The sequence below is a fragment of the Trachemys scripta genome, chromosome 1 (assembly GCF_013100865.1).
Source record: "Trachemys scripta elegans isolate TJP31775 chromosome 1, CAS_Tse_1.0, whole genome shotgun sequence".
Classification (NCBI taxonomy): domain Eukaryota; kingdom Metazoa; phylum Chordata; order Testudines; family Emydidae; genus Trachemys; species Trachemys scripta.
The window spans coordinates 63,855,445-63,881,086 of NC_048298.1; the positions used below are offsets into that span (position 1 = coordinate 63,855,445).

The 25,642-nt window shown below is 41.9% G+C and overlaps 1 protein-coding gene across 3 annotated transcripts in view; it reads left to right on the top strand.

Moving 5' to 3' along the window:
- Positions 1-25,642, top strand: part of RAB3IP (RAB3A interacting protein) — a 59,156-nt gene that overhangs the window by 20,785 nt on the left and 12,729 nt on the right. Inside the window, exons 2-7 of one of the 3 annotated variants that reach the window (XM_034771316.1) lie at positions 335-610; positions 841-1,102; positions 12,090-12,185; positions 16,521-16,598; positions 17,014-17,217; positions 20,750-20,878. In XM_034771316.1, the coding sequence (XP_034627207.1) occupies positions 360-610; positions 841-1,102; positions 12,090-12,185; positions 16,521-16,598; positions 17,014-17,217; positions 20,750-20,878 (1,020 nt within the window). In that variant the 5' untranslated portion in view covers positions 335-359. Of the gene's footprint in view, positions 1-334; positions 611-840; positions 1,103-12,089; positions 12,186-15,578; positions 15,619-16,520; positions 16,599-17,013; positions 17,218-20,749; positions 20,879-25,642 lie in introns of those variants that run through there. The other 2 variants (XM_034771325.1, XM_034771333.1) reach the window with 2 other exon arrangements.

Here is a 25,642-nt window from a genome sequence, read left to right on the forward strand (position 1 = left end):
TTCCATTTTTCTCCTGTAACTTCTGTTCCCTACTCCACTACACACCGCACATGTGTTCAGCACATTTGTGTAGCTTTACAAGACGCCTGCAATCTAGTGCAAGCTGACTTCATTGTATAAAACAGAACACACGTTCATCGCAATACATTCAGTTCCCATCACTCTGGTAAGCAGGCACCTAAAGTTTACTCCTAAGCCACCCCCGTTGTGAGTCATTCTGTCCAGTGTTTGAGTAAGAATGGGTTGCTTGCATTTGATTGATTATTGCATTAATAATGTAATATATAAACGTATTCTTTAGTAATCATTCTAATCACTTGCTTATTTAATTCAGGATTTCATATGATGAGGCTTTTATTATGGCCAGTGACCCATTGGAAGGCTTTCATGAAGTGAACCTAGCTTCTCCCACTACACCAGATCTTCTTGGAGTGTATGAGCCAGGGTCTCAGGAACCAACTACCTCACCCAGCGTAATCTACCGCCCACATCCTTCTGCTGTGTGCTCTACACCTATCCAACCCAATGCATTAAATGTTTCTGACCTTCCCACACAACCTGTTTATTCATCTCCAAGGCACCTAAATTGTGGGGAAACATCAGGCATCAAGTAGGTTATTGATGATGACTAATATCTGATTTATTTAAATGCAAATCTTGTTAATTTATTTAAATGATTTACATAGCATGTCTTCAGTAAAAATATTATGAATATCTTTAATATCCTATGTTAAATTATGCTTATAGTGGCACATTTAACAGCAAAACTGACATTTCTAAAAGACTTATTCCTCTTAATGTGTGTTCTTATTTAAATAAAGAAATGTCATTTCTTTCCAGCATCAGTGTTACAGACACGGTTCCTTGTTCTACCTCTGGACCCCAGAGTGGGTCATCCAAACACAGTAATTCCAGAAAGGAGAGCAATAATGCAGAGAGAGAGTTTTTGCAGGGTGCTACACTGACGGATGTTTCTGAAGGGAATGAAGATATTTTTGGGCTGAGTACAGACAGTCTGTCTCACTTACGGAGCCCATCTGTACTGGAAGTAAGAGAGAAAGGCTATGAGAGATTGAAAGAAGAACTTGCAAAAGCTCAAAGGGTAAGATTTGTTTTATTGTATTCTCTAATGATTTCTGCTTGCAGAATAGAGAGAGATTTGTACTGTCATGAACTTATGGGTCAGAAATTGAACAGTCTGGGTCCCCCAGTTTTGCAGGATTATCACTACATCATTATTTTATGTAATCTGATCCCAAATATCTGCAGTGATGATGACTCAAACCTCCTCTGGTAGAGTGCTCAAGTATTGATTCTTCTTCTTATGAAAATCTTTTTCTGTAATGTCTAAATTAAAACATTTTTCTTTCCTTAAACTTAGGCCATTCCTCCCTTCTGAGAATAAGAATAATTCCCTTCTGTTCTAGTGTTACCTTGTAGATATTTATAGACACTGATAATATACCTCTTGAGGCTTCTCTCTCCCACACTACATAAATGTAGCAGATGCCATAGAAAATAGAAATATTTTAGGATACAGGTTTTCACATACTACAATGATGTATCATAGGAATGCACGTATATGAAAGAAGAAATAAGAACATCAGTGGCACTCTTCACACTACCATTATGCCATACTTCGAATGGAATGCTGTCTTCTGTCAGGTGGAATAGCTTTGTTGTTAAAGTGTGTGACTGGGAACTAGAACATCTGGTTTCATTTCTTGTTCTTGCTGCAAACTGACATGTAACCCAGGGAAGTCCTTTAAACTCTGCTTCTGTTCCTTATCTGTAAAATGGAAGTAATACTTTTTTACCAGGCAATGTACAGAGATGTAATTCATTAGTATTTGTAAAGCGCTTTGCCTTCCTTGGATGGAAGGTGTGCTATATAAATGCAAAGCATTATTACTTATTGTGTTAACACCACTTTGTCTTTCTTAGAATTGCTAGTTTCCTGGTGGATGTTACCCAGTTTGTAGATGTGCTGTCTTTTCCCTCTCTCCACATTTATTTGTATTTAACCCCATCTTGTCACATGTTTGGATCAGTCTTCCTGAATGCTTCCCCCCCTCAGTGTTGGATGTTGTCATTAATTTTGTCATGGCTGAATTTACCCCTTCATTATGATTGTTAATGTACATTTTAAATATGGGTTCTCATATTGTTCCAGATATTGAGATTTTTCCACTAAATAATCGCTCTTAGCCAACTTTCCATTCTTTGTTATGGTGTTTTATTTTGTTGGAATTTGGCAAACAAAACAAAACCAAAAAAACAACTATGGTTAAGTTTTTGGGGGAAAGTCAATCACTGTCACCAACCAGTTGTCAATTCATTGTAGTTTTCTAAGTTTAAAGTTCCACTTTACAGAAAAACCCCAAACACTTGAAAGTACACAATGTATAGCTAGGGTTACCTAAACAACTTCAACGTAGCCCGGGTCACCATTGTCACCATGAGAACAACCAGAAAATCTGAGATAGCCTTATCTGGGAAGTTTTGAAATTGGGAAACTAACGTCAACCTAACTACCTAATGGGGTCCAATATTCATGTATGTATTTGAATATACCTTCTCTCTCATCTTTTTGAGACACTGCTGGCTGAAGTTATCAGAGTGAACAGGGCATGTACAACACTGATAGTGTGTTTCAGGACATAGAAAATCTGTTATGCTAATGATTTGGATGGTGGTGGAAAACCCACTTCTTCCCTCATAGAGGCCAGACATTAGGCACTTCTCAAGATGCCTGGCACCATCAGCAAGGCTGCAAAAAGGAAATATCCTAGAATTTCTGGGGGTCTCAGTGACAGTTATGCTTACTCTGCTTCCGTCTAGATGAGCCACCACATCCAAAGCTGCTTATAAGATAGGGGGAAAGTTGGGGTCTGACATAAGAGCCAGGGTTGCATTCAACTTTATTCTAGGCATTTCTTGAATTCAGATATACTAAAGCATTCTCCTGTCCACAGATTTTTCCTCTTGCAAATTTAATTTTGTCTGAACTCTTTGTGAACCTCCTTTTGAACTTATTCCTGCTGTTTCCACTTTCTCTTTTTAATCCTTAATCTTATTCCTAGTGGCTGTCTCCTGATAAGAGTGCTGGAGTTGGTAGGAAGGTTGATTAAAGCTCTCTAGTTATTTATTGGAATTAAACTGTCTCTTTCTTTAAATTTAAATGTCTCTGGCACCAATTTAGTGCTGCGAGTGTGCATTCCATAAATAAAAAAAAATACATATAACATACCAATATAAAGGACTGCCCATCCCTCCATGACAGATAAACAGTCACCAGCAAGTATAATAAGAATTTTATAAAACACAAACCCTCAAACCCACCCCTTTCCAAAAGCCTTCTACAAATAAAATAACCATTTGGCAGCATATTCAGAAGGTCAGCAAAGACAGGCTCAGGTGGACCAATGCAAAAAAGGAATCTTTGTAGTGAGAACTTGAGTTGACTCAGTCTCATCAACTTCATACTGAAGATAACAGGGACATAGAGTTAATCAGTGCAAGTATGCTTTCACTTCAACCCACAATGGCGTCTTTTGTGTGGGTTGTTCAAGTTTGCAACTCATCAGCTGTATTCCTTCATTAAAACAAATATCAAGAAACTCAGATGATGGTTAGCTGAGCATGGTTATTTCAAGACTCATTGACTCAGTAAACTTGTACCTAAGACCTTTTCCAGTCATGTCTTTATACACTTATTATATCTGCCAACCTCAGATTGAGGTGTTTGTCAAAAGTGGTTAAGAAAAATAAGCCAACCACATTTAGATGTCATCCAGATGAATAGTGACCATATCTTGATGTACGGCATTCCATGACCTGTTGGAGAGTGCCAGAGAATGGCTTCAAGTCAGTTCCTTTTGTTTGTTCCCCATCTTAAGTGATTGGCATCTCAGAATTGTCTTTTGTTGGGAGCTTATCTGGAATATCTGATTATGCTGTGGCATTTCAAGGAAAACCAGGCTTCTCATAAACAGATGAGTGCTGAGAGCAAGCCTCTTGGTCCTTAAGCAATTAAAGGTGAAGTGCAGATCCTGGCGGACTGTGTTGACATACTTTATCAGTTGTATATACACCTCTACCCAGATATAACGCTGTCCTCGGGAGCCAAAAAATCTTACCGCGTTATAGGTGAAACCTCGTTATATCGAACTTGCTTTGATCCACCGGAGTGCACAGCCCCGCCCCTCCCGGAGCGCTGCTTTACCGCGTTATAACATGAATTCGGATTATCGAGTCACGTTATATCGGGGTATAGGTGTATGTGCTCCTATATTAACACTTTGTTCATGAAGATCTAGTCAGGTAATAAAAGCACTACCATTGTTATCTGTCTGCATAGGGAGACTATTTTTGACTTTTGTTAAAAGTTTGGGTGAAATAATTCCATAGTAATTTTGTGAGTTTTCAGGTTTAAAATTAGTTGATTTTCTCCAAGTAGCTTAACTTTTTTATTTTTTAAGTAGCTAGGTGGGGAATGCCACTAAACCAGCTGAATCAGCGTGTGCTTTTTATTTCTCATTACTCACAGCTGAGTATAGCTAACGCCTTGGCTACACTTGCAGATGTACAGCGCTGTGAGTTAAACCTGACTTTGTACAGCTGAGTAGGAAAAGCGCTGCAGTCTGTCCACACTGACAGCTGCCCAGCGCACTGTCGTGGCCACATTTGCAGCATTTGCTGCGTCATTGGGAGCGGTGCATTATGGGCAGCTATCCCACAGACAACCTCTTCCCATTCTGGCGCGGTGGGTTGTGGGAAGGGGGCATGGGTGAGGGGCATTCTGGGTCCTGTCCTAATGCCCCGTGATGCATCACTTCACATCCCAGAAATCCCTTTGTTTCCGTCCACCTTTGGTGCCATATTTCAACGGTTTCTGTGCAGCGCGATCTGTCTGCGGGAAATGGAGCCCGAACTGCTGAGGCGTATGTTGACGAGTCTCGCCAGCATGTCACATTTGGCTGTCGAACTATTCCTTAAGATCCAAAGTGAGATTGAGGAGTCTGATGATGCTATTGTGCCGCGTAACGCGTACGACACGAAATTGCTTGTGGCATTTACGGACATGCTCAGCACCGTGGAATGCCACTTTTGGGCTTGGGAAACAAGCACCGAGTGGTGGGATCACATCGTCATGGAAGTCTGGGATGACGAGCAGTGGCTGCAGAACTTTCGGATGAGAAAAGCCACTTTCATGGGACTGTGTGAGGAGCTCACCCCTACCCTGCGGCGCAAGCACACGAGATTGAGAGCTGCCCTGCCAGTGGAGAAGTGAGTGGCTATTGCAATCTGGAAATTGGCAACTCCAGACAGCTACCGGTCGGTCGCAAACGAGTTTGGAGTGGGAAAGTCGACCGTTAGAATTGTGTTGATGCAAGTTTGCAAGGCCATTAATCGCATCCTACTCAGAAGAACCGTGACTCTGGGTAACGTGCAGGACATAGTGGATGGCTTTGCACAAATGGGGTTCCCTAACTGTGGAGGGGCAATAGATGGGACGCACATTCCTATTCTGGCACTACCCCACCTAGGATCTGAGTACGTTAATCGGAAGGGGTATTTCTCTATGGTTCTCCAGGCGCTTGTGCATCACCGTGGGCCTTTTATTGACATTAACACAGGCTGGCCCCGAAAGGTGCATGACGCACGCATCTTTCAGAACACTTGGCTGTTCAGGAAGATGCAGGCCGGGACTTTTTTCCCAGCGCGGAAGATCACAGTAGGGGAAGTTGAAATGCCCATTGTGATCCTTGGAGATCCCGCTTACCTGTTAATGCCATGGCTTATGAAACCCTATACAGGGAGCCTTGACAGCAGCAAGGAACGGTTCAACTACAGGCTGAGCCGATGCCGAATGACTGTGAAGTGTGCCTTTGGACGTTTAAAGGGCCGCTGGCGATCTCTGTATGGGAAGCTGGACTTGGCCGAAAACAGCATCCCCGCAGTTATATCCGTGTGCTGTGCCCTCCATAATATTTGTGAAGGGAAGGGGTGAAAGCTTCACTCAGGCACGGACCTCCGAGGTTCAACACCTGGAGGCTGAATTTGCACAGCTAGAGAGCAGGGCTATTATAATATATTTACAGGGGCCCAGCGCGGGGCTGCAAGGATTAGGGATGCCTTGAGGGAGCAATTTGAGGCTGAAAACCAGCAGTGATATCTGGTGCCCTGCACGGGAGTGAAGTGCAGTAGTTCCAATCTTTAGGAATCAGTGCTTGCTAAGCAGACAAGCAGACTTGCAGTGCCTGTTTATTTCCTGGGCTAAGAAGTCTTTTACTTTAAGCAATAATAAAGAATGTTTTTCAAAGCCAAAAAATCCATTTATTGAAAAGAAACAAGGGGTGGAGTGGGGAACGGTACAATCACAGATTCGCGTATGTCCTGTCTGGTGTGCTGTGCAGTGAGTGCTGCACTTCAGGATAGCTATACTGTATGGTGATGGGGGTTGAGTGCAGAGGGTAAGGGTCATGGTTTTCAGGGCTGGGTGGTGAAGATACTGGTGTTGGAGGCAGCGGGTGGTGTGAAGAACACGGAAGTTGGGGAAAGTGGGTTGGAGGTGACAGTGGGGCACAACGGAAAGAGTTTTGGGACTGTGGGGGGGGAGTGGCGGCGTTTACGGTACTGCTCTTTCTGCATGGCTCCTGGATAGGGTCTGCTTGGCACTCCAGGATGCTTATGAGCCGATCCGTGCTTTGCTGCCGGTGCTCTGTGCTTTGCCGCCGGTGCGCTGCATTTTCCTGGCGGATCCTGCTTTCTCTCTCCTTCCAGTTCTGTGCTTTCTCATTCTGTTTAATAGATTGCGCATCACTTCTTGCGGCATGTCTTCTTTGCTTTTTCGCGGTCTTTTCCTGAGTCTTTGCAGTCTCTGAGCAGGCGATAAGAGGGACGACTGAGGTCTCAAGGTTGATGCTGCTGTAGAAGCAAAATGCAACATTTAACAGAGGCAGCATTGTTTATACCAGACAGAGTAATGATTCCCCCCGCACTTAAGGAGTAGAAAACAAACAGGGTCTACACAATTGCATAATTTTCCCGTCCGAAACAGAGCGCACACATCCCACGGGAGCCTCAAAATGGTGAGTAAGGGGGACTGATTGTTTCAGGGCTGCACTGTCCTCTGGGTTTCTGTGCCTTGGGGGAAGCCAACAGCTTCAGGGGGCACCTACACTGAACATTGTCCCAACGTTTTCCACAGGAGTTCATCCTGGACGATATCTCGCTGCTGAGGGTGACCTGGGAAGCAAGGGAGGTCTTCTACTGCAATGCGGTTTCCACTCTGGCCCATATGCAGCTTGCCTATGTGCAGCAATGCCCAGCCCCTCGCGGCACAGTGGCGCAGACACGTTGTCCTGGCTGGGACAAGGACCACGGTGGCTCTCCCAATAAACCTGTGCAAGCGCATTGCACGTTTTCTGGATGAGACATTCGAGGAGATTACCGAGGCCGATTACCTCAATGTGATAAACCATATCAATGCACTATTCTGCATCTAGGCATGCATGCATAACCCTCCTCTCCCAAAGAGCCCGCACCGAAAAAATTCCTTCCTGAAAAAAAAAAAAATGCTTACCGGGAACCTGCTCTTCTGTTTGTCCTCCACCAAGTACCGATCGCTGCGACTGGCTACCTTCCTCCTGGCTCGAGAAGAGCTCCTGGCTGCATGGCTCCAGGGATTCTGGGGTGTCTCCATCCGGCCCACCACCCTCACTCCTGTTTTCCTTCTCCTCCCTCTGCCCCCACACCGGCTCTGAAGTGTCCATGGTGGTGCTCAGAGTGGAGGTGGGGTTAATCCCAAGTATCGCATCCAGCTCTTTGTAGAATCGGCAGGTCGCGGGGAGAGCACCCGAGCGGCCGTTTGCGTCGCGGGCTTTGCGGTAGTCACTCTGCAGCTCCTTCACTTAAATCCTGCACTGCAGGGCGTCCCGGTCATGGCCCCTTTCCATCATGTCCTTTAATACCTTCCCGAAGGTATCGTAATTCTTACGGCTGGAGCGCAGTGTCCTCCCCACAAACACTGATGAGGTCCAGCAACTTGCCATTGCTCCATGCTGGGGCTCGCTTGGCGCGTGGAGGCATGGGCACCTGGAAAGATTCACTGATAGCACCCCACGTCACGCCGGGCTGAGCACACAGGAAGGGGACTTTTAAAATTCCCTGGGAATGTAAAGGGTGGGTCACATGGTTGGTTACCTGAGGCCAGGGCAGTAGAGTTTGAACTGATGACCAGAGTGGCTAGAACAGGCATTGTGGGATACTGCCGAATACTTCTGGAGGCCAGTCACAGCGCATTGGGCGGCCACACTGGCGCTGCAGCGGCAGCGCAATACACGCTGTTCCTTTCGGGGATGTGGAGTACATGCAGCACTGCAACCACGTAGATACAGTGCTGCAAATGCCTTGCCAGTGTGGACGGGGAGTGAGTTACAGCGCTGGGGGCGGCTTTACAGCCCTGCAACTTGCAAGTGTAGCCAAGGCCTAAGTCTTCAGTAACAGCTTCAAACATGAGAGCCTTTAGCATCTGTCTAGATATCTTTGCTTTTAAAGCACATCAACGCAAAATATTTAGCTTGTTTGACAATGTAATATTTAGTGTACTATGTTCCTCCTAAATAACAGCCTGGAAACTTGCCGAACAGGATTTAAGATTTGACATGTCTAGCCAAACTTCTAAGAGCATAGGCTATGTATGGTGTCCTCTGCTTTTTTGTTATGTTTCAGTAACGTAGCCAAAACTGAACTCCTGCTTGGACAATTTTATTGTTTAAATAAGTTTACATCCCTAGTCTTATTACTTTGACAGCCTACACTAAATCTTAAAAAGGTAGTCTTTCCAATCACCACAAGCTGAACAGTTTAAAAAAAAAAATCCATGTATCTAAACCACAATATTTTGTTAATTCTGTCACTTTAAAGGTTTAAAAGTCGGCAAAACTAGTTTTACCTTTCAATGTGACTTTAAGATAATGCTTGACCTAATGTTATTTTAACTTCCTTTTGAGGCTTACTGATGCATGTAATGTTTCCTTTACAAACAGTGAAGTTGAAAACTAAGTGCTGGTATGTTCCCTCTCCATTGTAGAAACATACGAGGCCTGAATATTCACCACTCCTGGATCAAAACCTGCCTTTTCCCTTCTTCAACTCCCCTACTTTTTCCTCGAGAAATACAGTTAAACAAAAAGGAACATGAGTAAATATAAACTTGCTGACCTTCAGTGTTGTCTTCCCTTGGGTTTATTTTTCTGTTTAATTCCTTTATTGTACTTTGTTTCTCTCCTTTTATTTCCATGGTCTTCCTCTTCTTTTTCCTCTTTCTTTCTGTTCTCCCACCACAAGATATGCATCTGTCTCCCTCCCTAACCTCTTTCATTTTTCTACAGCATTCTCTTTGGGAAAGCTAGCTGCTTGTGTGTGGAACAATAGATATTAAGTTGGGAGATATACCTTAATTGCTGTGCCTTTGCATGCATAGTACCTCTCAAAATACAATCTTTTAAAAAAGTTAAGTCTGCAGATCGGAAAAGCAAAAAATGAAACTTTCACACGAACAAACCCAAAATAAACACAACTCACAAATAAAATAAAAAAATCTACAAATTCCAAACTAGGTGGGCCTATAAGTGTGCCCTGAGGTTTGTCAAACTTTAGTTGTCCAAAAGCAGGATATTAGAAAATTTTGCTGCCAGTGTTATCCTAGGAATTGAGAACAAGAGCTTAATTTGATGCTACAAAATGAGATGTGGTTTCTCATGCCTATGTTGTAGGTTTGGAAGACAATTGGGAACACTTTCAGTTGCATCCAGAACTGTATAGGAAGCCAGTGCAGAGATTTGGGCATTGTTTCTATGTCTTCATAGTGATTTCCTCCTCCAAAGGGGTGGGCAGGTGGGCAGCTGAATATTCTGGGTGATTTTCAAGGGAAGTCTGATAGTGTATTAGAGTATTCTGTTGTGGCAGTGACAAAATTGTGAATGGCTGAGTTCTACATCATAGGGGAGTGGCTGTAGCCTCATGTCCCACTGTGGGGAATGTAGGGTGCTAAGACCCAAAGCTGTAATCAGAGAATTCAGAAACAGTGATGGCTTCAAGAATACCCCCATTTTAAAATATCTAAAAAAACCATATTACTGTGTATTCAGTGGTGCTATTTTATTGCTTTCATTGAGTGTCATGAGTAGGGTAAGCTGATGATTTGAGCCAATTGAGTGTAAGCCCCACCAAAAATATCACACGTATGTAAAGTGATGTACTGTGAAGTGCAGTGTCACATGCTCCCATTTGGAGACTTAGTGGGACACCTGGAGGCTTCAGTAATAGTGGCTGCCAATGAGGTAGTCTAGCTCTATGTAACATGGACTGAGAGCAGCAGAGGGAGGCGGAGGGAATACAGGCATCAGTGGAGCTGTTTCAGATCACATGCACACCCTCCCTGCTACCTCTTCTCCTTTTCCAGACCCATCAACAAGTGGGGTGGAAGGATTTCTGAGACTTGTGTTGGATGTCAAGTAGAAGGGAAAAGAGTTCTGAACTTGGAGTCTTGGATAGGAGAGAGCTTAGAGCTGAGGTGGGGGGGTAGTTCAGAGCTATGGCAGGTTAAGTAGGAAGATGAGGGCTTCTTGACTGTGGAGATAAATTGTTGTCGGGGTGTATGTGGAGTTGGTGGGAGTTGGTTTGGAGTGAGCTGATGTAGTCTGGCAGGCTGTGAGTTTGAAGGGTGATGGGTTTGGTTGGCACAAATGAGTGCAAGGGGACTTGAGAGTCAATTGGTTAATGAGTTGGTGTACATGGGGAATGGTAGATTGAAAGAGGAGAGATTGTGATAAAGACAACACCAAAGGCATTAAAGTGACATATATACTGTTTTCTCCCATCCTGCCCTTTCTTGTAAAAGGTCCCAGGGTTTCATTTTGAAAGGGCCAAGCAGTGGGTGAAGGATGAGAGTGCCCCCCCTTTTTTTCTTCCCACTTCCTCACCAACCTCCCTTGTATCTATCAAAATACTCCAAACCCCAGTGTTTCAGTGTTTCACTTTGAAAACATGATCAACCTGGGCACTGTGGGAGGTTGCTACCTGCAGCACTACCACTTGTTTTGGGCTCCAGCTGCCACTGTTCCTGACTGTGTGCAGTATTCTAATGTCGGGAAGGACTGGCAATAGGAAGACTCTTCTGAGCTTTTCCTTCTATTTATAAAGTATATTCAAGAAATCTTAGACCATATTCTCATTTACACTAAGACTTCTTTACGCTGCTCGGCTCAGTGTTAAGATCTTAAAGTGGGAGCAAATGTAATTTATGCCCACTTTACAATGTTCTGGCAGTGTAAAGGGGCCTATAGGGGTCTTAGTGTAAATAAGATTAAGCCTCCCACTCGCCAAGTTGTAATGTTCTAGTAGACAGTTGTAAGTAGCATTAAACTGATTTGATTTGACTGCATATTTCTGCCTTTACAAGGAGCAGGGATATAACTAGAGTGTTGTTTTGGAGTTAGCTAGAGCTGTACTGTAAGGCGGCTCCCTGGAGACAAAACTTTATATTAAAAAGATTCTGTGAGAACGGAGACTCTTCTTCAGACAAATGTTTTTCTTTAAAGGGAAAGAAAATAAAACATTTCTTTAAATTAAATTAAAAATGTGAAAGGTGTATATTGGCTATATGGCTATATCAAGCACTAGTGAAAGCAGTACTCATATTGTCACAATACAAAACTTTATGAAATAACCAAACCTTATAGAATTCTTTTTATATATTCTTCTTTTGGTTTCTATATTCTGTTTCAGTGAATGTAGTCTTCTGTATTTCAGGAAAGAAGCTTTTTGTACTTCAGAGAATTTTGGAAACACATATTTAGCTTAGTTGTATTTTTAGATCAGACTGACAGGTTGCCATGTAGAAGGAAGTATTAGGTATACATTTTCAGCATTAATGTTATTGCCTCTAGTGTTAAGTTCAATGTTTTGAAAGGTTTTATTTAGCAAAGATTATCTGTTCCACTGATTTACTTGTGGCAGAGCTTTAAAAGCCCACAAACTACTACATTAAGTTAGAATAAATAATTTTCAATTTTCCATAGGAGCTGAAATTAAAAGATGAAGAATGTGAAAGACTTTCTAAAGTGCGAGATCAACTTGGACAGGAATTGGAAGAACTTACAGCTAGTCTGTTTGAGGTTTGTTTGAGTCTTTGCTGTGATATAATTAAAGGAGACTGGGCAAGGTGTGTTATGTAGCATCAGTACATTGTACGGTGATACAGAAAAATCAAGCTTGTAAAAGAATTTGTGGTCTCAAGGCTTGGGCCTGTTGAAGTGGAGACTTGAGAGCAAGAAATCATATAGCTTTACATGTATATAAGAGCGAGATCTCATTAGCCTTGTTAGTCTGCCTATTGCACCCAAAATGAGGGATGTAAGAAAAAATAGTCCAGAAAGCTTAAAATGTGTCATTCTTCTCTTTTGTATAACCATTTTCTATCAAAGCCAGATTATCTGTCTAGAAGATTGCATAAAAAAGAAGTAAATTTGGGGCCACAATGCGGGGCACAGAAAAATGAATGTTCCTGATGGAAGTGCGGTATAACTCGTCATGCTTCCAGCTTTTAGATTTGGGGCCAGGTGCATTTCTCCCCAAAACTTTGAAATAAAGCTATTAAATATACACAGTTGTTGTTTATGTGCATTTGTGTAGCCAGTCAATATAGGATCGGTTGCACAATCAGAAGCATAGATATCAAAGGGATCTCTAAAGTTAAGATCAGGACAGTGGTGCCATCATAAAGAGAATGAATTTGTGCTCTCTCAGGAAACCATTCTAAAGATATATGTATACTTAAGGAAGGTAGCATCCAGAGGACTAGTATCATTTAAAAAAAAAATTGAGTTCAGAGGCATATAATTGGAAAAGAATGAATAGAAGACTAGAAAGAGTAAGGTAGAAGTGTGTGTGATGGTAAATGAGAAGGGAGAGGGGAAAATGAGATAAATTGGATAAGTATTTCACATAAAAATAAATATACCTCTGAAGCATTAAATTGATGCCATCTCACAGCATCATGAAAAAGTGTATTATTTAATCTGTATTTGATATGCAAAACATGAAATATAGGCCATTTAGTAACTACTCTGTAATGTGTTTAAGCTTTCAACATTCCCAAATGTTAACATACCACTGAAGTTTTACTTCTGTGATTACTTCACTAGGGCCCCGGGGCCCTGATCCTGCATTGGGATCCACAAGCCTGGATCTTTGTGTCTATGCAGAGTCTCATTAGCTTCCTTGGGTCATTGAATGGGCACAGGGGCTTGTACTAGTGTAACCTATGTAGAGGAGAGGTAAGTCAATCTACTTACCAATTCTGTGCTATGGAGTTCCTCTCTCTGACTTAAAGGATTTATACAGACCATGAATCCCTATCATCGCAAGAGACTACACCTGGATTTTCTATAGAAACCATCTAAATACTAAAAGTGGAAATTATAAGAAGATTCACTTTTTCTCATCTTGGGAATCCAGTACCAATCTTTACCATCAGCCAGTTATGTGCGCACACGCAATTCATAATTTTAAATTCCTTTTTATGAATAACATTCCAAAGATAAACGGTTACAGCACAGTGTTACAATGCACCCTAGCTAGATGAATATCACTAACTAGAAATTGTGTTGTTTTCCTTGAAATTAAGAATATAACACAGGACCTAAACCTGAAGCTACATACATATATTATAATGCCATATAAAATAAATTGGGACTCTGACAATCGGAGATCTTCTGCCTTCAGATAGGCTCACCCTGAGTATTATATTGACAAATAAGTAAAATTGACCAAGAAGGTAAAAAGTTTAGTTATACTATATAACCAACTATTTCAGCATCCACGCTATTGCACGCACAAACTTCAAATAAGAAAGAAAAGAAAACTTGATAATTACCGCAGCTGTTAGGCTCACACACTGTCTTTGGTTCAATGATGTCCTGAAGACATTTGGCCTCCAGTCTACAATTCCTTCTTCATGGTGTTTCCCAGTCTAAATCTTATTGACTTCTGTAAAATTACAGGAAATGGCACTGAGATTCAACCCAGAGATTCAGTCTGGGTTACCCCGACAGCTCTATCTTCTCCCTGCAGGGCTGGGTGGGATCTGACTGGTGCTCCAAATCGCTGCCAGTTTTGTAACTCTGACAGATCTCACTACTGATTGGCTTGCCACCTTGTCTGGGAATGTTTCCATATCAACTCAGAGCGAGTAGAAACAGCAGCTGTAATTACAGCATAGTGTGTTTGGCTGAACACCATGATGTAAGAAAAAAGAAATGGAGGTTACCTTAGCACAGGGGTCGGCAACCTACGGCACGCGAGCCGATTTTGAGTGGCACGCAGCTCCCTGCCGCAGTCCCGGCCCCCAACCCCACTCAGCCCCCCTGCCCACCGCTCTCCCCTGCTGGGGCAGGAGGCAGAAGCTTGGTTCTGCGGCAGCCAAGCTTCCCCCATCCCCCTTTTCTTCCCCCAGCTGTGCTTTCCGGCCCCTCCTCCTCTCTTTTCCTCTGCCAATCAGCTGCTGGGAAGAGCGACAGCATGCACACAGCTCCGTAGAGGACGCAGAGAGAGGTAGGGACGGAGCCTGGGGAAAGGGGGTCAAACAGGGCATATCCCTTCCAGCCTCCTGCCCTGAGCCGCTCAGGGCAGGGGACTGGGAGCACCCCTATAGCCGAGCACCCCATCCCTCTGCCCTGAACTCCCCCACACTCAGCCTTCTGCCCTGCACCCCTATACCCTCTGCCCTGAACCCCCCCACCCCAACACACACCCAGCCTTCTGCCCTGCACCCCCCCCAGCCCTCTGCCCTGATCTCTTTACCCCCCCCCCCCCAAACACACAAAGCCTTCTGCTCTGAATCCCCTCCCCCAGCCCTCTGCCCTGACCCCTGAAACACCCCCCGCCCCCCAGGTCTGGGGTCCCGGCCGCAGGCCCTGATCAGCCCTCTGCCGGCCTAGGTGAACAGAACCCCAGGCTGGCGGCGAGCTGAGCAGGCTGGTGGCATGAGATCAGCATTTTAATTTAATTTTAAATGACGCTTCTTAAACATTTTGAAAACCTTGTTTACTTTACATAAAATAGTTTAGTTATATAATATAGACTTATAGAAAGAGACCTTCTAAAAACGTTAAAATGTATTACCGGCAAGCGAAACCTTAAATTAGAGTGAATAAATGAAGACTCGGCACACCGCTTCTGAAAGGTTGCCGACCCCCGCCTTAGCATATCCCAGTGCAGGATCCAGGATTTATTTTGTATAGTTGGGTGTGTGTTTTTACATCCCAAATACTTAAATTGTAATAATATGACACACTTTGTTTTGTGAGATGCATCCCTGCTTGGAAACTGCATGGTCAATGTTAAATGTACCTGTACAGATTGTATAAATGTGTGTGTTCTTATTCCTGCATGTATCTGTTGTGATTTAAGGTGATCTTATAAACCCATAATCTAGAACTCTCATGTAAGCCAAGGGGAGCTGTCATTATTGTTTTAATGATTTATTATTTTTTCTTTTATTTATATAGCATCCAAAAATGTGCTAGGCGCTCTACAGATATAAGCTAGGTCCGTGTCCCAAATAATTTATAGTCTAAATCCTTTGTGTTGATTTCCCTTGACATCAGCTGGTCACAGCAGTTTACCCATGTGCAATAAGTTACTGAATCAAGGCTTAAATAGAGGTATCATACAGACAAAATGATGGGAAAAGTAGAGGAGAAGGATGTGGGGTTTTTTGTTTTGTTTTTTTTTAACCTTAACCCCTTAGCTCTCTTCTATTTCCCTTTATTAGCAGAATCTTGCTTCCTTACCTGGATTGTTTTTAACACGTTAGTATTTAAATTTTTAAAATGTAATTTATTAATCACTAGCCTAATATATTTTTGTTCGGTTTTTACATTGCCTATTTTCCTGTTTAATTTATTTTTACTGTTCAGTATTAGACTTCATATATTCATTCAATGAGCCTTCTTCATGCACAAATTAAGATTATTGAGGTTGGTTCTGCTGGCAACAGGAGAGCAGAAGCAGGCTCCTTTGACTATAAAAGTGTGCCCATGTTACTTCTCTAGTTGCTGGTCCTCTTTCTCAAGAGAGGAAGGGGGTCTTCAGTTGGCAGCCACTAGAGCTTGATTGGAGTTTGGAAGTCCTGCCAGGTATAGTGCTTAGGGGTTGGCTGTTAGGGATGTCAGTTGCCCAGTGTCTGGGATCAGGGCCAATGATATAGGGGCCCACTGATCCCCTTTGTTTTGCCATTACAGAAGTAATAGGTTTGTAGATATTTTGAGTTAACTATTTTATTTAAATTCCAAGAGACATCACAAATCTTACTCTTTTTATTTGTAACCTTCATGAAGAAATGGGGTATTATGTCATTTATTTTTAAAGGTTTTTTTTTTTTCTCCTGGGTTTTGTGGGATGGCTATTTTATGTGAAACATGTACACTACAAAAACATTTGTTTTATAGGAAGCACACAAAATGGTGAGAGAAGCTAATGTCAAACAAGCTACTGCAGAAAAACAATTAAAAGAAGCACAGGGAAAGGTGAGGGTTTTTTTTTTTTCAAACTTATTTTCTGTGCATTTTATTATAGTGTTTAAATCCAGAATTGTTCATGGGTGAAAAATGTAAAGAGGATCCTCACTTGTGTAAACCTATGCTGCTAATTACTGAATTGTTCTGTGCCATCTACATATACTGTCTATAAATGCTTTGGGGCTTGGCATTGGATTTTTCCAGCATAATGTTGAATAGTTGGCAGTGGACACAGCAAAACAGCAGTGCTACTGCATATGGTGCTCTAAAGGTGTACATATTGCTGTTCTTTATGCAAATCAAGACAATTACATTCAGTATCCATATTTGAAAAGTATCTAACAGTATTGCCAATTAACATTTATATCATGCCATAATGTGTGCCTAGGCGGCAAGTACTTAATTGTATTTTCTCATTTTCAAGATTGATGTCCTTCAGGCTGAAGTAGCAGCTTTAAAAACACTAGTACTGTCCACTTCACCAACATCACCAACTAAGGAGCTTCAGTCGAGTGGAAAAGTTCCATTTAAAAAAGGACATGCAAGAAACAAAAGTACAAGTAGTGCTATGGGTGGCAGTCACCAAGACCTCACTACAGTGCAGCCAATTGTGAAAGACTGCAAAGAGGTAACAGTTCAAAGATTGTGTTCTTTTTGGCTAGGGATGTTCACTAATATTTACTGAATTAAAAACAATGTTATTTTCATTCCCTATAAAATTGTGTATGGTTATGCATGTGTTTGTAAAATCTTCGTGTAGCACTGATTGCTTTCAGAGATTTTTCCGTTAACTTCTGTTTCATCTTGGAGTTCCATATCAATAGCTGGTGAATTTCTGAATCTTCCTGTTTACCTTTAAATGCTTTCTTTGGGGAGAAGATTCTAAATATTTCAAATATTTAGAAAGATAGTTACCTCTGGTATTTTCTGCAAGAATTTTTAAGACTGTCAGCTTTTTTGTTATACATTTGGAAAATGTACGAGACTTGGTTAATTTCAGGCCTTTCTGCACTATTGGTCATAGAACTGGGAACAGTCAGATTTACACATGGTAAAGTCAAACTATAACTCTGAAATCTAGTTAATCAAAAAAAAAAGTTGAAAGTGGTTTCCTACACCTGCTGCTTAATCTACTTGCCAATTTTAATTGTTTTGCAATTACATTAAAATGTTTTTCTTTCCCTTGTTGCTGTGCAAGGGAAACGGACTGTATAGAGGAAATCAGGAAACTAATTATATACAAAATGCTGTTATTGAACCAGTATTTTTTTAAAGGGCTGTAATATAATTCTCTAATCTTTCATATATTAGTAATCTTAGGTGCTGTTTGTAAAAATGGAAAAAATATTCAAATAGAAGTGTAATTTAAATTGATTGGATCCCTTTTAAAATTTTGTTCCATTATAATTCACTGCTGACCTGATGAGGCAAAGAGTGGGGATAGAAGAGAGTTACACATTCAACACCTAGAAAGGAAACGAATAAGGCGCTAAAAGTATAAAGCAGAAAGCCAAATAAAAAGGATCAAGTCAGGAGCAATAATGAGTGCTCTTCAAGTCAACTTGGTTTCTTTTAAATATTGGATGAGGAGGGAAACTGAGCAAAATACAAAAGATAAATGCAATGTAATGACTGTTTGATTTTTAAAATTTTGAGTAAACACATACAAAAATTATGCTTTTTAAAAAAAAAAAAAAAAAAAAAAAAAAGTTTTTTTTCCGCCCCGTGTGTGTGACTCTTTAAGGTATTGATAAACCATTCATTTTCTCATGCCTGAGAATTTTTCTTTTGATTGAGGCTTCGGGGAATGTTTCTTTAGGGAACAGAATACACTTATTGGGTTTCATTTGCACAATGAGATTGGTGGCTTAGCAACAAGGGTATTTACAACCTGGTTTAATTGAGATAGCTGACTTCGATTATATCTAGGTGAAAGTCAGGTGGCTCTAATGGAAAATAAATTGGCCTGCCTAAATTCTGTTTTTTTTTTTAAATGGATTATAGGAAATGGTAAAATGCTTAAAGATCAAGGAAATAAATGGATAGACTAGAATAGTATACAAGAGTTTTAATATACATAAACTAATCTTTTGAGTTTAGTCAATCAGGATTGTTCTAGTGTGAATTATTTTCTCTCTGCAGTGCCTCATTTACATAGAATATTTTAAAATAATGTTTAAATTGAGGTTTAAAAATCATATTTGCTTTCTAATAAGCATACTATAAAATAAGCATAATTAAATTCTCAGTCGGGTGTGTCTGCTTTCGAACGTTACTTTCCTCTAGAACACCCAGCCTATTCATTGTTTCTGAACACTTCCTCACTCCATCTCACTAAAACAGCTTCCCCGCTTTCACAGTTCCTAATCGCGAGGTGGCCCAGAAAGTCCAGCATTGGGCTTCTTTTCTTTCTCTATTTCCAACTGTTCCTGTTTTCAGTCCCCTTCAAGTTTGTCAGTGGGGTTCTGTTTTCTTTTCTCAGTCCATAACTGTCATCTGCCATCCTCTAGATGGCCACATCTTCCCCATCTTGTATTTAAATAGCTTTCACCCTTCCTCACCTCACAATCCTCGACCCTCTTCAGCTTTCATGCTGTTGATCTACCAGTTCAACTCTTTACCTCCTGCTTCCCTCACACAGACCTCCTCATTTAACTTTTGACTGTGGATTAATTTACAGACAAAACCAAGACCATTCCCTAAATCTTAATTTATATTATGACAGTAGTGTGCAAGGGCCCGATGGAGGTAGGCACTACACCAACCTATAGGAAGACATGGTTCTGGCCCCAAAGAGTTTACAGTCTAATATGATGACACAAGTGAGTGTAACAAACAGTAGGAGGGAAAGGGGATGAGGGTAATGGTAATAAGGTCACAAAGTTAATTTGGCTAACTAGTGACATCTTCATAACTTCAAATCTAAAAGGTTTTATTTCTTTTCAAATAGAAGTAAGTAGATGGACGTCATTGGTCCTCATTGGAACTCTGTGTATCTATTTTAATTTCATTTTTCTGTAGGCATGTGTGGATCTTGAAGGGATTGTGAGGAGAAGGTAGTAGCCTTGTGAATCAGTTCAGGGAGGGTATTCTGTGTGTTAGGGAAGACTGGTTTATAGGACAAAAGGACAAGTGGGTGATCCATCCTCAACATCGCATTTTTTTTTTTGTTTCGCTTCTGCTTTTGTTTCCTGTCTGTGCTGCTGCCTGTGTATAAAATACCATTCCAATCCCACTTCATCAATACACTGTCTTTCTCATTCAGAGCTCTCATAAGCATGTGCTCCATCAGTCCCATCAAGAAGTGAATTAATAATAAAAACTACACTAATTCCCACCCTTTCCCCAAAACCCGATCAATTATTTCCCCCTCACGCTTTCCCCATGCACCTTGTGTCCCCCTTCCCCTCCCCCCACACACAAATCAGCCACTAACATGATCTCATGTAGTTTGGCTCCATGCTCCAGTAATGCTATGTGGTACCTGTGAAATTATAGCATGAGATATGCTTAGCAAAGTGGGAGAATGGAGTTTTTGAACTTTGAAGGACCTCAAATGAAGAATAGCAGCGAGTTTAAAATGAGAGGCTGAATTCTACTTACATTAAATTCTTTAGATACACAAGTATTTTTTATTTACTTTGCTTTTAAATACAATATTAACACATCACTTAGGCTTGGTCTCCTTACAAAACTTTTCAAATTCAGAAAACAAGTAGTGGACAGACTGAAAGGATGTAACAGATGCACGAATGGAAAAGAATTAGTAACTTCTTCCAGTTAAACAGTTGCTCTTGTGTTGCCAAGGGTATCCTGACTTCAAGACTTCAGTGACTTGCCAATTTCCTCTCTTGTCTCATTGTTTAATATTTCAGTGCTCTAATACTGCAATAAGTTCAAAGTACATGAAACAATACAACTTAAATTGCTTATTTTTGTATACTTAGGCAAAGTAGAGGTTTAAAAAAAAGTATGGTTAATGTGCAGCTGCTGGAGCTTTAGAATAATGTGTAATAATGGTATTGGTTCTAATGCTTTTTGATTGAAATGCAGTTTTTATAAACTGTTCAGTTTTAGCACAATTGCTGTAATCCATAACATTTGTTACTAGATTATAACTTTTTTTGTTTAAAAAGTATCTTTCTGGGTTTGTTTGTTAGGCTGACTTATCTCTGTATAATGAATTCAGATCCTGGAAGGATGAGCCGACTATGGACAGAACATGCCCTTTCTTAGATAAAATCTATCAGGAAGATATCTTCCCATGTTTAACCTTCTCAAAAAGTGAGGTAATGTATTTATTCTGTCTAAATGTTGGTGCTGTCTTATGTAATGTACATAGGTACTTATGGAATAGTTGTTTCCACATGTTTTACTCAGTACCTGAAGACTGTAAAAAGTATTTCTTCACATAGTTACATATTATTTAGCTATTTGCCTCATTATAAAAAAAAGGCACTAGTCAAAATTAAGGGCTGAAGCCTAACTTAGAGTGGTGAGATGTTGAACAGCAGTGGTCACCAGCTGGTAGATCACGATCGACTGGTGGATCCTGGAGCCTCTGACAGTCAATCGCAGTCTCCAATTGCTAAAAGTTGAATGGCGCAGCGGTGCGGCAGGGAATCTCCACACACTGCTCCTGTGTGCAGGCATTGCCTCCTCAGCTCCCGTTAGCTGGGAATGGGAAACTGAGGCCAATGGCAGCTGTGGGGGCAGTGCCTGCAGAGAGGGTCAGCGTGCGGAGCCATTCCCCTGCCCCAGGCACTGCAGGGACGTGCTGGCCGCTTCTGGGAGCCTGCCTTAGCACTGCTGCACTGCCACCCAAGGTAAGCGCCTCCCAGCGGGAGCCCGCACCCCAGCCCTGAGCCCCCTCCCGGAGCCTGCACCCTAACCCCCAGTCCTGAGCCTCCTCCCAGAGCCAACACCCCAAACCCCTTCCTGCACCCCAAACCCCTCTCCCAGCCCTGAGGCAGGGCTGCCCAGAGTGGGGGGCAAGTGGGGCAATTTGCCCTGGGCCCTGCAGGGGGCCCCCACGAGAATATAATATTCTATAGTATTGCAACTTTTTTTTATGGAAGGGGCCCCCGAAATTGCTTTGCCCTGGGCCCCCTGAATCCTTTGGGCAGCCCTGCCCTGAGGCCTCTCTCGGAGCTAGCACCCCATACCCCTTCCTGCATCCCAACACTCTGCCCCAGCCTAGAGCCCCCTCCTGCACCCAAACTCCCTCCCAGAGCCACACTCCCTCCTGCACTCCAACCCAGTGAGAGTGGGTGAGAATGGGGGAAAGCGAGCAGCGGAGGCAGAGGGATGGAGTAAGCAGGGTGGTGCCTCAGGGAAGGGGCGGGGTAGATCATTGGTTGCACTTAAATTCAAAAAGTGATCTTGTGCATAAAAAGGTTGGAGACCACTGTTGTTCAGATTCCCCCTTCCCTACCTCTGTCACTGTATCCAATACTAACTTGCCGTTCTCTTGCTATTCCAGACATGACTCTTTCAAGTAGAGACTCTCATTCTTCTCTCTCTCCTTCAAACTCTAGTGTCCTCAGGAGTTGGGGATTGTGTACTTCTCTTATCTTACCGGGATCTTTTAGGAGGGACATAGTAAATGGACAGTCTCTCATTTCTGCCTTTATGTAGATGGCCAGAAAGGCCACAACACCCTTTACTTAGCAGACACACGTCTTCTCCTCTCCCAGTCTGTCAGAGCAGCAGATAAAATCAGGTTTTGGAGCAGGCAACCAGGGCTGTGGTGCATTCTACTTTCTTTGAGGAGGGAAGCCTTAGAAGGGCTAAGCTCAGAGAAAGGTGAAAGAGTTGGGAACGTAATTCATTTTGGATTAAAACAGTTGAGAGAATTTCACCTTCATTTTTTTTTTCCCCCTGCATTTTGAATTTTCATATGTTGCTGTAAATATTTTCCTAGCCTGTTGCTTTGATCATGTCATCCCTCCACTGGCACCCTCTTCTGTATCATATCAAACCTAAGCTACTTGTCAGCACTTTCAAGGCCCTTCATGGCCTATCCCCATCCTATCTATTATCATTCACTACCAAACTGTTGATACATACCTCTGATTGGCCCATGATGCCAGCCGCCATAGCTCACTTGTTAAATTTTCAAACAAGCACTTTTGTGCTTTCTCCCATCCTGCCCCATATGCTTGGGTTGTGCTCCCCGTAAACGTGTGTAAAGCCATTTTACTGTTCTTGTTCAAATCATTCCTTAAAACGCTCCACTGTGGTGATGCCGATACTTGAAAATGGCTAGGCTAGGCTGCTGTTGTGCTGCCACAGCCTACCATGCTGACCAATATTGTCTTGTTTCCTTGTACTCTCCTGTTGGTTGGTCTGTATTCATCTATCTCCTGTCTTATACCTAGTTTGTAAGCTCTTTGGCAAGGGACTGTCTTTTTTTGTGCTGTTTGTACTGCACCTCACACAGTGGGGGCCTGGTCCATGACTTGGGCTCCTAGGCACTACGATAATTTAAATAAGTAGAGACGTTACCTTTTTTACCATGCAAACCATTTTTATTTTTCATCCACCAGATAATCTGTGTAGAACTGATAGCATGCTCCTCCCTTCTGTCAAACTGGGCTTTGCTGATCATGGCCGGATACATTTTCTTGGTGCCTTTTCTCCGGTTTCTACCTATTTAACTTATTCCATCTAGAGCCCCTTATACATAAGAACAGCCATACTGGGTCAGATCAAAGGTCCATCTAGCCCAGTATCCTGTCTACTGACAGTGGCCAAAGCCAGGTGCCCCAGAGGGAGTGAATCTAACAGGTAATGATCAAGTGATCTCTCTCCTGCCATCCATCTCCACCCTCTGACAAACATTCTAGGGACACCATTCCTTACCCATCGTGGCTAATAGCCATTAATGGACTTAACCTCCATGAATGTATCCAGTTCTCTTTTAAACACTGTTATAGTCCTAGCCTTCACAACCTCCTCAGGTAAGGAGTTCCACAAGTTGACTGTGCGCTGTGTGAAGAAGAACTTCCTTTTATTTGTTTTAAAGCTGCTTGCCTATTAATTTCATTTGGTGACCCCTAGTTCTTGTATTATGGGAATAAGTAAATAACTTTTTCCTTATCTACTTTCTCCACATCACTCATAATCTGTCCTCTTATGGGACCCATTCCAAACCCTTAATCATTTTAGTTGCCCTTTTTGGAACCTTTTCTAGTGCCAGTATATCTTTTTTGAGATGAGGAGACCACATCTGTACGCAGTATTCAAGATGTGGGCGTACCATCGATTTATATAAGGGCAATAATATATTCTCTGTCTTATTCTCTATCCCCTTTTTAATGATTCCTAACATCCTGTTTGCTTTTTTGACTGCCTCTGCACACTGCGTGGACATCTTCAGAGAACTATCCATGATGACTCCAAGATCTTTTTCCTGATTTGTTGTAGCTAAATTAGCCCCCATTATATTGTATGTATAGTTGGGGTTATTTTTTTCAATGTGCATTACTTTACATTTATCCACATTACATTTCATTTGCCATTTTGTTGCCCAATCACTTAGTTTTGTGAGATCTTTTTGAAGTGTTTCACAGTCTGCTTTGGTCTTAACTATCCTGAGCAGTTTAGTATCATCTGCAAATTTTGCCACCTCACTTTTTACCCTTTTTTTCCAGATCATTTATGAGTAAGTTGAATAGGATTAGTCCTAGGACTTACCCTTGGGGAACACCACTAGTTACCCCTCTCCATTCTGAGAATTTACCATTAATTCCTACCCTTTGTTCCCTGTCTTTTAACCAGTTCTCAGTCCATGAAAGGACCTTCCCTTTTATCCCATGACAACTTAATTAATGTAAGGGCCTTTGGTGAGGGATCTTGTCAAAGGCTTTCTGGAAATCTAAGTACACTGTGTCCACTGGATCCTCCTTGTCCACATGTTTGTTGACCCCTTCAAAGAACTCTAATAGATTAGTAAGATACGATTTCCCTTTAGAGAAACCATGTTGACTTTTGCCCAACAATTTATGTTCTTCTATGTGTCTGACAATTTTATTCTTTATTGTTTCAACTGATTTGCCCGGTACTGACGTTAGACTTACCGCTCTGTAATTGCTGGGATCACCTCTAGAGCCCTTTTTAAATATTGGCGTTACATTAGCTATCTTCCAGTCGTTGGGTACAGAAGCCAATTTAAAGGACAGGTTACAAACCCTAGTTAATAGTTCCGCAATTTCACATTTGAGTTCTTTCACAACTCTTGGGTGAATGCCATCTGGTCCCGGTGACTTGTTAATGTTAAGTTTATCAATTAATTCCAAAACCACCTCTAGTGACACTTCAATCTGTGACAGTTCCTCAGATTTGTCACCTGCAAAAGCTGTCTCAGGTTTGGGAATCTCCCTAACATCCTCAGCCGTGAAGACTGTCTTTAAAAAGCGCCCATGCAGCTTGCAGGGATTTCACTTTAGTCACTGTACATTTTAATTTCTGTTTAACTAACCCTTTCATTTTTGCATAGTTCCCCTTTTTGAAATTAAATGCCACAGTGTTGGGCTGTTGAGATGTTCTTCCCACCACAGGGATGTTAAATGTTGTTATATTATGGTCACTGTTTCCAAGTGGTCCTGTTATAGTTACCTCTTGGACCAGCTCCTGCGCTCCACTCAGGACTAAATCTAGAGTTGCCTCTCCCCTTGTAGGTTCCCGTACCAGCTGCTCCAAGAAGCAGTCATTTAAAGTATCGAGAGATTTTGTCTCTGCATTTCGTCCTGAGGTGACATGTTCCCAGTAAATATGGGATAATTGAAATCCCCCACTATTATTGAGTTCTCAATTTTGATAGCCTCTCTAATTTCCCTTAGCATTTCATCATCACTATCACTGTCCTGGTCAGGTGGTGGATAATAGATCCCTAATGTTATATTCGTATTAGAGCATGAAATTACTATCCATAGAGATTCTATGGAACATGTGGATTCACTTAAGATTTTTACTTCAGTTGATTCTACATTTTCTTTCACATATAGTACCACTCCCCCCCCCCCCCCCCCCCCCCCCCCCCCCCCCCCCCC